Source organism: Cryptomeria japonica, chromosome 7 (assembly GCF_030272615.1).
Source record: "Cryptomeria japonica chromosome 7, Sugi_1.0, whole genome shotgun sequence".
In the NCBI taxonomy this organism is placed as follows: Eukaryota; Viridiplantae; Streptophyta; class Pinopsida; order Cupressales; family Cupressaceae; genus Cryptomeria; species Cryptomeria japonica.
Genome location: NC_081411.1, coordinates 114,392,256 through 114,407,134, shown reverse-complemented (window position 1 = coordinate 114,407,134; position 14,879 = coordinate 114,392,256). Strand labels below are relative to the sequence as shown.

Below are 14,879 nucleotides of genomic sequence, written 5' to 3'. Positions count from 1 at the left end.
ATAAACTTGCCACCAATAGGTTCAAATTGAAACCCTACCATGAGAGGCGCATAGGGGACCCGAGAGGCCGGAAGGACACCCGGGAGTCCGGAGGGGGACTCGAGAGGATGGAAGTGGACCTGAGAGGCCAGGCAAGCGACTCGAGAGGCACAGGACAAAAGCAGGAGACTTTTGGGCGAGGAAAACCGAGAAGGATGAAGAGCGATCCCAGAGACAGGGGACTCGAGCCGAAGACTCTCTAGACAACTTGAAAAAAAAAAAAAAAAAATTTTGAAAAAAATCGCACGGTCGTACGACAGTGACCGTATGGTCCCCCCCAAAAAAAAAACAAAAAAAAAACGAAGGAAAAAAAGACCACCGTACGGTGCCCACGTAGTGGATACCACCGTGCAGTGGCACCACCGAAGGTGGAACCCACCGTGCGGTGGTACCACCGAAGGTGGAACCCATCGTGCGGTGGAAGCCGCGTGAACCGAAGGGAAAGACAATCACCGCACATGCCGAAGGAGATAAAACGCACCGAAGGGAAAAACAGGACACGCAGCCAAAGAAAAAAGAACCCCACACCACCGAAGGGAAAACAAAAGCAGTCGAAGGGAAAGAAGGTAGCCACCGTGCGGTGGAAGAAGCCGTGAAAATAAAGCCGCATGAAGGAAACAAAGAGATACCGCAGGGAGTGAAGCGGATGGATGGGGTCGAGGGTTCTTACAGATTGATCCGCCGCTTAGGGAGAGCGGGATTTCGCACAATTCCACACAGCCACGTAAGGGCAAAACGATCGCCACAGGTAGACCAAGCAGCCACACGATTGGAGGTGGTATGGCGGGACATTACAGTGCCTAAAAAAAAAAAACAAAAAAAAAAACGACGACGGATTGAAAAATGATTCGATGACATCTGGAGCCTAGACACTGAAAATATTGGAGTGTAGAAGAAGGGTTTTGACATCATAAAATATCACAGAAATGATGCGCGCCATGGACTTTCGTGGGGTTCTGAAGGTTGTAAATTGGTGTTGGCGGCGGGGGCGCTGCCCCTCGACCCCGCTGGGGCGCTGCCCCAAACCCCGCGAGGGGCGCTGCCCCTCGACCCCGCTGGGGGCGTTGCCCCCAGACCCCTAGTTTATTTTGAGCTACAGAAGACCACGGGAAGTGTTGTGCCTGCAGCTAAGCATTGGCAGGGAAGCCATAAGCCATAGAGGGAGACGGATTTGGAGGTTGGGAACAAACAGAGTTTGACGGAAGGCATTGCAAGTCCGCGCAGTTGTATGACACCAGGGAGTTATTCAGTTCAGTTTTTAGCCTTTGGGGAGTGTGATGGAGGATTTGAGTTGGCTCCTAGCATTTGTGCCAATGGATTGTGGCCACCTCTAGGCATGACTGGTACGCTTTGAGGAACTCGGAGTATGTCTCGGCTGGACGTGAGGTTGCCTTGGTGGATGCACAGAGGGCTCGGGAGGAGCTGACCACCAGGTTGGAGGCACTAGTCGCGTGAGACTTAGTTCAGCGTACCCAGGAGTTGGATGCTGGGAGAGCAGCACGGGTGGCTATCGAGGACAAATTGGTTAGGGAGACAACATCAATTGAGTAGCAGTTGGTGGAAGCTGAGACTGAAAAACGTGTTTTGTAGACAAGTTTGGGATAGGCACAGGAGGACTGTGATGGCAAAGGAAGCAATATTGGTGAAATCCGCACTTGAGCATCAGATGGTAGCAGAAAAGGGTTTTCAGGCGAGGACGCAGCAAGTGTATAAGATCCGGGCCCGACTGGCGTCAGTAGTTCCTGCCGTTCATCTCTATTTTGTATTAAGTCGTCGGAGTCGACTTCTTTTCTTGGGGGGGATGATGTTGACGGGAATAATCATTATGTTATGTTGGTATATTATGTTTATGTTGTCGTCGGTAATAATGAGTTACGGCGGTCAGTTAGTTAGCCGACGGGTAGGTAGTTGGAGTCGCGACGGTTGTGTCGCACCCCTTCGGCTGTCATATATTGTACCACCTCCAGGTGTTGGAGGACATGTAATATTGACGACAGATTATAATATGAACATCCTGTGACATTAATGGCAAGCTTATTCTGGTACTTCTCTTGTATTTGCATTGTGCATTGCTGTTCGATTTCTGTATTCTTCCTGTTTACCCAGTGAGGTAAACAAAGATGTTGTAATAAAATAGTATAGAAATAAAGAGGAACTGGGAAGGATTTTGATATCTTGTTACCTCTAAAATTAATTCTCATTTTTCTACTACATCAGATTCAGAGCATTTAAAAGGAGAAGACATAATATAACAAAAAATACAGTGGCTAATGATGCTAATATCCTAGAGTAAGTTAATTGATTGTAATATAGTAATGAAACATATAAGGAAAAAATATGAAATAAATATAAGAGCTTATTTCTCATCTATCAACAATAATCTAACCTTCTGAAAGATATTGATGTTTTAATTGCTAAGGTTCTAATATGTTCCTACATGTAAATCCCTGATTCACATTTATCCAATATATTCCTGCATATGAAACACTGATTCCGACACACACACACACACATCTGTTTTAACTAGGAGATTGTTTCTTGAACGATGAAACTATGGCCACCATAGGTTACATAATTGCTTGCATAGGGTTTGTCCAAATACTCTTAACTTTTTGATATATGTAAATCTAAAGTAAGGCTCTTTGGAATTTTGTAGGTGTGGACTCCAAATGTGGTGACTATTTGGGAAGCAGTATTGACTGTATTGCAGTTTGGTATGCTCTTGTTGCATGCATATGCACAAGATAAAGGGTGGCATTATTTCTCAATTCCATTGTATGAATATAATATTTAACAAGAAGCTTTTACCCTAGTACTTCCAAGAATTGATTGATTTATGCATCACGGCCATGTTCTTTTGAATATAATAACATAATCACAATAGCCCACAAGAGAAAGTGCTTTGATCTTACTGAGTGAGAAAGGATTTAGTATTACTGAAATTCCCTTAATCATATAAAGCAGAAGTTTCAAGCAACTTTTTAAAAAAAATTGATACATTGATCAGTTCTTTTTTATTACAGGCCAAGAGAAGATAGGCCAGAAGACTGGGTGCCAGCGGAGACTAAATACAGTAGCTTACAGGGAGGAAGTCATGAAGATTCTTCTGATTCTCCATCTGAATTTGCACCCCAGAATCGTAGTGTTGATATCTTTTCAATTCATTCTAATGAACAACCTGGTATGAAGATGTCAAAAGCATATGTCTAGTCTAATTGAGATCATGTGCATCCAAAATTTTCTTGTTGCATGCATTTTAGACATATTCTTTGCGTGTGCTGGTATGTCAAATGAAATGCAAGAAGTGTTAAATTTTTGTTTTGTATGTGACACAGATTTGTATAATCAACTAGGAAGGATATGCTACAAGACCAACACCAATTCATGTAGAGTTTCAAGAGGTTATTCTATCTAATTTTGATGTGTACTATTTGAATTCACCCATAAAGGGACAAACAAATTACTAAACCAAATTCAAGGGCCTTTAAAGTCATAAATATATTAGGGAAACCCGACTATGTAATATCCCACGCTGATTTTTTTCATTTTCTACTTCCTTCCCACAGACATTTACTGAAACAGTGCATGCATCTACAATGAAGGATTCATTTGCTGTGCATATGAAATGAGAGGCTTTTGGAATATAACAATTCTAGTTGAACAGTTTCAGATTTCATTGATATTAACCGAAAATATCATATTTATGGAAGATTACAAACATCAAGCAATGATACTGTTCCAATAGTCTGAAATGCATGATTTTAATCATAACAAAGCTACCAGATGTAGCCAATTACAAGAAGAGTGTTGTTGTGAGGTGTTCACACATCGCTCCATTGCAAATGGGTACCCCTTCTTTTTGCTTTCTAGGGTTGGTTTTCTTAGCGTAGGGTCTTTACTATTAATCTTTGCATTGAGGAGTTGCCAGAGAGCTCATGAGGATAGGATGGTCCCTTGTGTTTTGAGTAAGTCGGTGAGTGACCCAGGTCAGGGTCTCTTTTGAAAGCTTCCTCTAGGTCAGGCCTAGGATTGGTATCAGGGTTAAGTCTTGATTAGAGAATGAAAGATTCATTGCACCGTGCCAGGGGCCTTGGTGTAAGTCTTAGTGTGGCTTTGCCTGTGAGACCTATGCCATCGAGTTAGAGAGAGTCAAAGATTTGAATGAAGATGTGAGAGCAAGTGTTGTCAAGGACCTCCTTTAGAGTTTGAGTTGATAAGATAAAGCAAAGATTGAGTAGATTCACGAAGGATGAAGGCAAATGAAGGCAATTGGATTGAAAAAGTCAAATTCCCTCCTAACCCTTCCAAAGGTTCAAGAGCGAAATCCTTAGGAGCCTCTCTATTGCCCTTAAATCAAGTCAAACTCTTGTTTTGAACCCTCATCCAAGGTGAAGTTGACTTAAGTGATGACTTGGAGATGAATTTAAATGAACTTTTGATCATGAACAATGAGGAATTTGAGTGAGAACACCAAATTCACTCCTGACCCTTCCAAAGGTTCAGGAGTGAATTCTTCTAAGGCTCCTCTTGGCTCTTATTTTGGACAAAACCCTCACTCTAAGGCATGGATTGGAAGGAAATTAACTTGGACTTGCCCTTAAAGATGAATTTGAACAAGATTGGACTTAGAAATTTGGAAGACAAATTGAGAATTTAAGCTTCAAGTTCCTAATTCGCTCCTGACCCTTCCAAAGGTACAGGAGAGAACTTCTTGGAAAGACTTAATACTTCGCCTAGAACATTGAATGGATATCATTTTGAGCAATAGTGAGAACAAATTGTCTTGAGTATGGTAAGAAAAGGATCAAAGGTCAAGTCTAAGACAAGGTGATGAGAAAAGAAGTGAGAAATTTGACTCAAAAGCCAAATTCGCTCCCGACCCTTCCAAAGGTACAAGAGCGAATTTCACTAGGGATCATGTACCTTCCAAAGGTACACAAGCGAATTTGTCAAGACTAGATGTTTGACCCCAAATTTTAAGCAAGCAAAGCTAAAGGTGACTTCTGAGCATGATTCAAGGTGATAGCAACATGAGAAAGGGTGAAAAGTGAATGTTTGATTCAAATCCAAGCCTAATGCTCCTAATTCACTCATGTTCCTTCCAAAGGTACAAGAGCGAAATTGTTAAAAGGACTTCATTCCTCACTTAAGCCATCGAACTAATCTCATTTTGAGCAATAATGGAAGCAATCTGACTTGATCATGGTGAGAAATGAATGGGAAAGTCAAGTTTAGGGTGATTTGAAAGGAAATGAGGATTGATTTGAGCCAAGGAATAAATTTTCTCATGTCCCTTCCAAGGGTACAGGAGCGAAATTTTCTTGAAGAGAGTGTTTTGCTGATGAAATTGAGTTGAGAGCTTCCTTAAAGGTAACCTAAGATTTGCTACATTTTAAGCTTCATACAAATCTTATGGATTAAGTGCGCTTTCATCAAAGAGGTGAGAAAACTAAGAACATCTCCTAGTTTGCTCATGTACCTTCCAAAGGTACAGGAGTGAATTTTCCTAAAGCATGTCCTTTGCCCCAAATTTCAAGCAAATTGCCCACAAGGTCTTTTCCTAAGATGATTTGAAGCTTAAATGACTTAAACAAGCAAGGTAAGTGGAAACCTTATCAAAACTTAAGCCTTATTTACCATTTGCGCTCCTGTACCTCTCTGAGGGACTGAAGCGAATCTCCTTGAATGAGGGTACCTCATGATGGATCCAGAGTGAAATTGATTTTAAGTGTCTTCTTATTGATGATATGAAATGAGAAATATCATGTTAGGATGAATATATCGTATGTACTTAATCATCTTTTGTTTTCTTTGTAGATCAAGAAGACTAGAATAGAGGAAGAATGGACAAAGACAAGAAGGACGTCTTCAAGCTTCATTTGCATTAAGGACGCCTTAGATACATGAGAGAGGACCCAAGGTCCTGCTAGGGTGAAAGGACTTCGAATGATCAACAATTGCAAACAATGGAGCTAGCCATCCTCAAGGACCTCATTCTGTCACATGAAGAAATCACAAGATGTGAAAAAGAGGTTTTACAAACACTTCAAGGCGAGAGAAGCTACCAGAGAAGAAGGAATGATTTGACCGTGAAATCGATGGGAAGCTTCATCAATCACAAGGGAGTCAAGGAAAGGTACACCATTCATCAAGTATACCAAGGATGAAGGAGGATCAACCAAGGTCAGCGCAATGCTCACTTAATGGGCCACCTAAGAACAAAACTTGCAATGCTACTCCAATTTGCCGCCCAAGACATGTAATGCAAAGGTAAATCATAAACTTGACTAAGTATTGGAATTGCAAAGGTGTAAGCAAAACTTCGCTAAGGTCAACACTTGCAAAGGGGAGTCAAAATTCTGACTTGATGGCAAACTTGCGATGACACCCCTAAAATCCGATTTGATATCTAGTTGCAAAGGTGGTGTAAAAATCCGATTCAATGGCTAAGTTGCAATGGTACCTTTAAAGGCCGCTTTTAGCAAAATATGCAATGGTCTCCTAAAAATCCGACTTGAAGATCAAATTGCAATGCCCCTTCAAATTTCTGCCAAGGTAATTGCTTGCAAAGGTCATCTAGATTTACGCCAAGGTAGTTAACTTGTAATGACCCCTTGAAATGCCACCTTGACTATTGCATGCAATGGTGCCTTGAAATGCTGCCTCAAGTATAAAGTTGCAATGACCATCCAGATTTCTGCCTTGAGCAAAGCATGCAATGACCCCTTTAATTTCCGACTTGGTTGCCATGATTGATTGAAATTCCGATTTGTGAAAATATTGCAATAAAGTCTTAGAAAGCCGCCAAAGTTGAAAGATCAAAAAAGTTAAAAAGTTTTTAGTAATGCAAAGTCGGCCTTCAAAGAGCAATAAAAAATTTCTTTTTCACAATGAGGTAAGTTGGCCTAGATGAAAAGACACACCCTTCAACCCCAAACACCTATATAAGAAGAGTGGTGACCTTCATTCTAAAGCATCAATCAAAACAAACAATTACAATCTGCTCTGCAATTTAAAGACAGCGAACCACAAGAGAAAACATACAGATTTGTAAGGGTGAATTTCTCTTCATTAGCAACACGGACTTTCTCTACATCAGCAATTGTGAAGAAAACACCGATTCAAAGATCAATGTTCAGATTTTCAAGATGAATTTGAATCATTACACATTGTGAGAGGAGCGAATTCATGTACAGCAGTGATTGTGATTGCGAAGTTGATCATTTCATTGATCACACACTTAGTTGCAAGAAAGAAGAGATCAATTTTAAGATCCACATTCAGATCTTCATCCCTGAGATCACGATTTTGAAGGACAAACTCATCCACAATCTGCGATTTTGATAGCAAGTTTGATGCGCAAAGTTATCTATATTGGTGATATTGGATAAAGGTTTGATCGTTTCATTGATCAAACACATTCACAAGGAGTCATTTTGAAGACATTTTACGATCAAAACCTGTGTATAATTAACCCCCATATCTGTATATATAAGGTAAAATAAGGTCAAATAAGACCTTCACATTTGGTGGTTCATCATTGGCCACCATAACAAACCCTAGGGTTTTGACAGATTACTATAAAAGGATTGAAAATTTATACTCATTTTATTATTTTCAGGTCTGATTTTGTCATAAGGCTGTAACTTTCAAGTTTTGTCAAAGTTTTGTTTGCTTAAGCGAAGGTAAGATAGGGTGTTACTCAGATCGAATATCAAAAGCCTTCTTATCCATCATAGTTCATCCCTCAAAACTTTAAGAGTCATATCTATTTGGTAACAAACTGATATTGTTTGCAGGTCAATGACTGAAGCAAAGGCATGAGGAAACAAGAGGCAGGTCCACATGAAGAACGAATTCAAAGATACACTCTTTAAAATCAAGCTTACCTCCAAATGGTAAAAGATTGGCGACACCAACTTTGGACACACTGATATGGAGGACTTTCGAGACCGAGTGTTTGGAAAAGGCAAATACACCACCTCAAAGATGGCGAAGAATCTCACAAGGAATGGCATAGCTCACATTGCATGTTTCCCACCAGCAGTGCGATGTAGTGAATAGGTCCTAGAATGTGCAAAACATTATGACTCGGAGAGGAGAGTTATAATAGGATTGAACGGGAGCAAGATAGCATACCTCACCAAGCTATCTATAACCGAAGTATTCAATATACCAACATATGACAAGTTAATCTACAAGAGCAAGGATGATGCACAAGCACTATATCAAAGCAAACCCGATGTGTGCAATGATATTCTCAACAAGAATTGGGTCATAGAACCATGGAGTAGTACCAAGAGAGTACCCAAGAAAATGCTCCTCAAATCGGATTTCAAGGAAGGAATAGCTGAGCTTGTAATGATGTTGAACAGGGCCATGGGATCTCCACAATTAGCCTCCTACAATTCTTGGATGTGGTATTACATAGAAGAATTAAGGTGCCAACATAATCAATTGGGCTAAGATAGTCAGTGATAATCTACATGAGCAATTGAAGAATGTTGAGCAATCTAAGACATTTTATATGACCTCATACTTGGTATACATTTGGCAAGGTATGGAAAATATAAAGGTTTAAACGCTAGAGAACCTATTGGACCAGTAGAAGGACAAATGCTCTCATACGATGCATATCCACAGTTGCAATTAAGAAATAGTGTTGCTGATTTCAGAAGGGTGAATGATGTATTCACCATGCACATTGTGAGAAGATTGCAAAGAGGCACTCATATCAGATTATCCAAGGAGTTGATGAACTTGATAAAGAAGTATGGATGTTGGTATACTCAATTTCCAAAATTCACATATTTGAGGATACAAGATGATGCAGAGCCATAGGGAAACTAGGTAGGATTCCCAACCTCAACACACTCACTCAACTTGCTCCAATTGATCAATCAACAAGAGACTTACTTCCACACTTCAACCTCACAATAGACTCATAACACCAATGGTGGACACCACTCAATGTTAGATAACATACCTCTACCTATAGCCCTTACTCACACTAGGCTATATGCACTCAAAAAACAAAACACCAATAGGAAAGCATAGACCCAAACCACCTTCATATCATGTCATTTCACATTCGTCTTGACATGTTTAATGCACTGGAAGTGGTCTACAAACTTCCTAATATCCTTGTTCTTCACAAAGGCTTCACAATCCTTGTAGACCTAAAAGAAATTAAATAAACAGAATAAGTATTTACTATTAACTATTATGTTTTACTTGTAACATTAAAAATTAAAGTAATCAATGTGGCATACTCTTAATTTCTTAAAAGAAAAAAAATCAAGACATAGTATTCATAATAATAATCAATACCTCGCTGCATGAAATGGAGCGGTGTTTTAGAACCAAAAATCTCCAATTGCATTTTTCGTAGCATGATTCCCTCCTCATTCCAACGCATGCTCTCAAGCGATGGTTGGGCACCCGGAGTCGTGCGTGGAACAAAAAGTGAATCTAATGTGGATTTATTTTTACGAATCTAAAGGCCCAATGTAATGTCCCCATTTTAGCAGACATGGTTTTTTGGTGATTAGCCTATCATTCTGACCCTCTTAGGCTAATGAGTATGGATAGAGGGTCTCCCGAGGCTTGTATCAGCTCCAGAGTTCAGTGTGTTTCGATCTGGCTTTCATTTGGTATCATTTGGACTTCATTTGCTATACTTACTATTTATAGTAAGTTTGAGATGTTAGAGATGGACCCCTTCTATATTTAGTAAAGGGGTATGGTCATATGCAGCTTCATCATGTCAGCTCCCAGCTCAGACGGCGTTTAAAAATGTTGAGTATTAATGGACATATTAATGTTTATTTAGTTTAAATAAACATTAATGTTTTGAGCTTATATTATTAAGTTATAATATAATTTTATATTATAACTTAAGTAAGGGTCCAAGTATCATTAAGGGGGACCATTTAATTAATTAATTGTGGCTCTTTTACCAAGGTGAAATATTAAATGACAAAGTGAAAATATTATATCATTAAATGTCATTTAATATCATTAATTGATTTAATGCCTTATTGGAGAAAATCGAACCTTCATGGAAAATATATATAAGGCTTTTGAAAAGAAGAGAAGAGGGATTGATTATGTGATTGGAGTTTTTGATTGAAGTTTTTCTGGAGCATTGAAGTGTAGAATACCAAGGGTTTCTGCAAGATTCAAGGCTTGTCGGCATTGGAGAGCGTGGCTTTTTCATTGTAACAGCATATAGAGGGTGTGCAATATCATCTGATTATGCTTGTGAGAATTGGCTTCATTCAGAAGTCAATATTGAGCTGATTGGAGGGTTTATTTCAGAGTTTGTTTGCAGATTGAAAGAGACTACAGTGCGCTACAGTGCCATGAACAGTGCGCTACAGTGCTGTGAATAGTGCGCATGAACAGTGCCGTGAACAGTGCGCTACAGTGCCGTGAACAGTGCGCATGAACAGTGCCGTGAACAGTGCGCTACAGTAGTTTGAGTTCTATAGAAGGGGATTTAGAAAGGTTGAACAGCTATATATATTTGACAACGGATTTGCATATGAGGAGAATCAAACCAATATATCAAGGCAGCCATTGAAATACCAGGTTTTCTATCTATGGTCATTGTATTAGAAAATCATTACTTCATTGCATCATTTTCTATTATGATTATATCATGAAATACTTGGAGGTTGCATATGTTTAATGGAGATATAATTTGCATATTCCACATTCATGGTAACATTCAACATTGATCAGCCACTTAGCTTTCATGCCAATTGTTTGCTTAAATGCCTAATGGCTGTAGGTATACATTGGGATGCATGACAAGTGTTTGTCTTAATGTCAACTAGCTGTACTAGTTAATTTCAGTCATTACATATGTGTGGAAAGGTCTAAAACAGCTAGTATATCATTTCTATAACAACTTTGCATTGTTAGAAGCTTTCCATAACTTCATTTGCAGCCTACAAACCTAAAGAAGACAAATAAAGAATTCACTACAGCGGCTTCAAACATTGTATGCCAAGTGTTTGACAATATTCCTTGGGGTTCAAACAAGTGAAACAGGGTCAGATTAGCCAAGGGATATTACACCCAATGGTCACACTTGCACTATCACTACTTCTAGATGCAGGAAATGAAGGCCGAGGATTTGAAGAAGCCTCTCCACCAATGTTTGCATGTGCCATTTCTTCCATTTCCTTCCTTTTTTAATTCTTTTTTCTCTTCAAATTCCTCAAATTGAGCTTGCACTTCACGTATGGCCTCAGGGGGTGCTACTTTGCATAGTTTGGCATCATGACGTTCTATTTGTGCAATGTGATATTTCAACCAGTTAATACCTCCCCCACTATATTTTGTTTTGGAATGGAAACATATTACTTCTTTTTTTGATCCAGGGATTGCATGTTTCCAAGCCTTATCCTTTCTAATTGGGGTTGCCTTTGTGGCACCACTTCCACTACCGATAGCCTAAGACGTTATGCTGCAATATTTTATAAATGAAAAAATCAGCATAATGTCTCTTATTCTAATTAAGTTAAAACTTGAAAATAAATAAAATAAAGAAAAAACAGAAGTAGGGTTTCTTATTTTTTCCATCAACATAAAATGAAACAAAACCAAAACAAATGTACAATAAAATGGAAATATGAAAGTTAAAAAAATATAAAAACAACAAATAAGTGTAACTTATTGTTGTGCATATCGCACACCTCACCCCATCTCTGTGATAAGGGGACCCCCGTTGTGTTTGCCTTGCGTGAAGGAAGGAGAGATAGAGCCCGTGTTTGAAAACGTCGGTGAAACCTAGTGAAATGTCAAATGTAAATCGTAATTTTTGCATTCTGCCTTGCATCTCACCTAGCAAACAAGCCAAAAATGCCGAAAAGGTGAAGGAGTTCTAGTTCGCAGAATGTCTTTCAAAGACGAATTCATCCAAGGAGTTAAAAATCTCGCAAATCTCTTCATTGGGCCGAAAATCACACAAGTTCGCCATTTCACCGCAAAGGCCAAAAACAAGAAATGAAATGACTAACCACAAATCGCACAAAATCCTCTTTGAAGCCGAAGTTGGAAGTCGTAAAAAAGTTCACAAATCGCGCCATAAAGTTGAAGTTGGAAGTCATCTAAAAGAGCTCACAAATCGTGCAAAGAAATCTTCATTAAACCTAGATCGCACAAAGTGGTGTTCTAAGCCGATAAGGGTGAAGAACATATGAAGACAAGTTCACCATATGCCTCCCTAATTTCAAATCGCGCGTGGAGCCTTCTAGAGCCGAAACGTTTAGTAAACTGAATCATGCAATTCGGCCATTTTGGTCGAAATTAATAGTTTCGAACTCCTCATTCAAATCGAAAGAGGCTCTCATAAATTCCATTAGTGAGCCGAGAAGGGTTAAAAGACATTTCTCCCGAAGTCATCTAACAAGCCGAAAATGACAAAAGACTCTTCAAAGTCGCAAAAAAGGCCCCAAAGGCCAAAAATAGTTAAACTCTCAGATCGACCCAACATGCTGATAATAAAGAAGGATGTAACTTTTCAAAAACCTTGTGAAAAGATCATCATTTAGCCTGAAAATCGCCATAGCTAGAGGTCACATTTTGGCCATAAAGGTCGAAATAAACAAAGCCTTTCAAAATCAGCTTCCAGGCCGAAATTGGCTAAAAGCAACGATCGTTCAATAGAGAATCCCGAAATTCATTGAGGTAATGGGCAAATAGTTGCAAATTCGGCACTTCTGGTCATTTTATGAAACGTAAAAGAAAGTTGTGCATTCTAACCATCTAGGCCAAAAAGAGAAGCAAATCTGAAATAGTGAAAAGGGGGGGGGAATAACAAAGTTCGTCATTTTTTGTTTAAAGTCTGCAAACAAAAGGTTTGGCCGAGTTCACTTTAGAAAAGAGACTGCATTCTCACAAAATCACCAGACCGAAACCAAAAAACTTAAGCTCACAAAGTCATCTTAAAGGCCGAAATTGGAAATCAACACAAAACTCACAAAATCGGTGTTAAGCCCGAAAACCTTGAAAGTTTACAATTGCCCAAAAGTTAACACCAAATTGCACATTTCGGCTCTATAGCCCAATTTTTTTTTTTAAAAAAAGGTCATTGAGAGGCGAAATCGCCCCTTCCTATCCAAAAGGTCTAAAGTTTTTTGAAAACTTAAAGTGATATAACTTGAAAAGTGAAAATCGTGCAAAAGGCTACAAAGAGCCGAAATTCACCAAAGTGCGCAAATAGGGTCATTCAGCCGAAATAAGGTCAAAAGTTTAATATCGCACAAATGATCCTCACAAGCCGAGAATCAATTAAAAAGAACTTAATCACACATTTCGTCAAGGGTAAAGTTCGCACATTTTGACCACCATAGCTGATTTCATGTCAAAGGATTAGGCGTTTAAAACGAAGAAGCCCAACATCGCGTAAAATTTAATATGATTGTTAAGTTAATTTATTTAAATTTTCAAAATGATTGTTAAAGTGGATTTCATTGTTTGCAGATCGACAACGTCAAGAGAGGCTAAGGTGTCGACCTAAAACGCAAGGTGAAGACTCGATTGTGATCGACATCGAGGAGCTAAAGTGACGACTTAACACATATCAAAGACGAGAGCAGGAAGATGGAGAAGAAGACGCAAGAGCGCAAGATCAAAACGACCAAGCATTGGGGAGCGTGTTGCTGGACGACAAGTTGAAGTCCACCACCAAGACCAAAGAACAAAGAACATTTAGAATGCAGCAAGTATGCATTCTCGAGAAATGCACAGCTAGATTTAATTCTAGAAATTTAGTTTCTAAAAAACACTGAAATTGTATAATGTAAAACTGCCTCTGGGCCCCAGTCAAGATATTTTGAAACAAAGGGGAAACAGGTCAGTTGTGGACAGCTATTCCCAACCACCAGGAGGACCGAATTAATGCCAAACACTTGTAGTAGTTGAGATAGTGGTTGAAGGGATAACTGAGAATTGAGTAGGCATGGATTAAAGTTGCCAGCTTCTAGAGGGCAGATCAGGGCCCTTTGATGTAGTCAATCCTGGCCGTCGATTCGAATTGTAAAATCTATAAAAGGCAGAGGCCTTTCTTTTGTAAAGGGTTAGATTTTTAGGCAGTTAGACTGTTAAATTTCAGTTAGAATAGGTTAGATTGTAGAGGGTTAAATTTTAGTAGTAGCATAGAGATGCTGTAGAAATTGTTGTAATGGCAGCTGAAGCAAATATATGAACATTGAAATATGGTGTTTATTGTCTTTGTTTTCTTTTGTTTGCATGGTTTTCTTCAGCATTTTAGATAGATCTTTCTTTAGGGTGTGCAAGTATTTGATGGATTCGGGCTCATACCATTGAGGATATATTGATTGTATGTTCTGTTGTATGGTTAGCGTGAGCCTTTAATTGTGTTTAGTTCAATTGCAAGTGTCTGTCTGAGCTACGCTAGAATTGGGTGCTTAGCCATTCCCCTACAATCTGAAAATCTTCCAAGACCCCTTGAAGATTGCACCGTTCCTGTGAGGTTGTGAGCCATTTTGACCAAGCAGGGATTGGTTATGTTGAATCCATCTTACCCGCATACCAACCTGGTTAATCTTAGGTCTCCTAAACCCTTTCTCTTTTGCTTTTATTTTCGAGTCCAAGAATCGCAGCAAACCAGCTTGTTGCAAAAACATAAGACCCCTTGTGCTCCCAGCAAAAAACACATCGATCATTGAGCTATCCCACGTTCAAGAACTGAAATTTGGAACCTTGAGGTCATCCCCTTTGATCAATTAAAAGAAGCATTAGGGCTTCCTTATGCAAGAGAGGAAAGGATACTCGTCGAGATCATTCTATTCTGCATTGGCCGGATA

At 39.3% G+C, this 14,879-nt stretch overlaps 1 protein-coding gene across 6 annotated transcripts in view; it reads left to right on the top strand.

The window, feature by feature from the left end:
- LOC131855790 (magnesium/proton exchanger-like) overlaps window positions 1-14,879 on the top strand; it is a 209,879-nt gene that overhangs the window by 147,976 nt on the left and 47,024 nt on the right. For 2 of the 6 annotated variants that reach the window (XM_059209369.1, XM_059209371.1), the window contains exons 4-5: window positions 2,696-2,753; window positions 3,063-3,220. In XM_059209369.1, the coding sequence (XP_059065352.1) occupies window positions 2,696-2,753; window positions 3,063-3,220 (216 nt within the window). Of the gene's footprint in view, window positions 1-2,695; window positions 2,815-3,062; window positions 3,221-3,374; window positions 3,470-14,879 lie in introns of those variants that run through there. The other 4 variants (XM_059209368.1, XM_059209367.1, XM_059209366.1 and 1 more) reach the window with 3 other exon arrangements.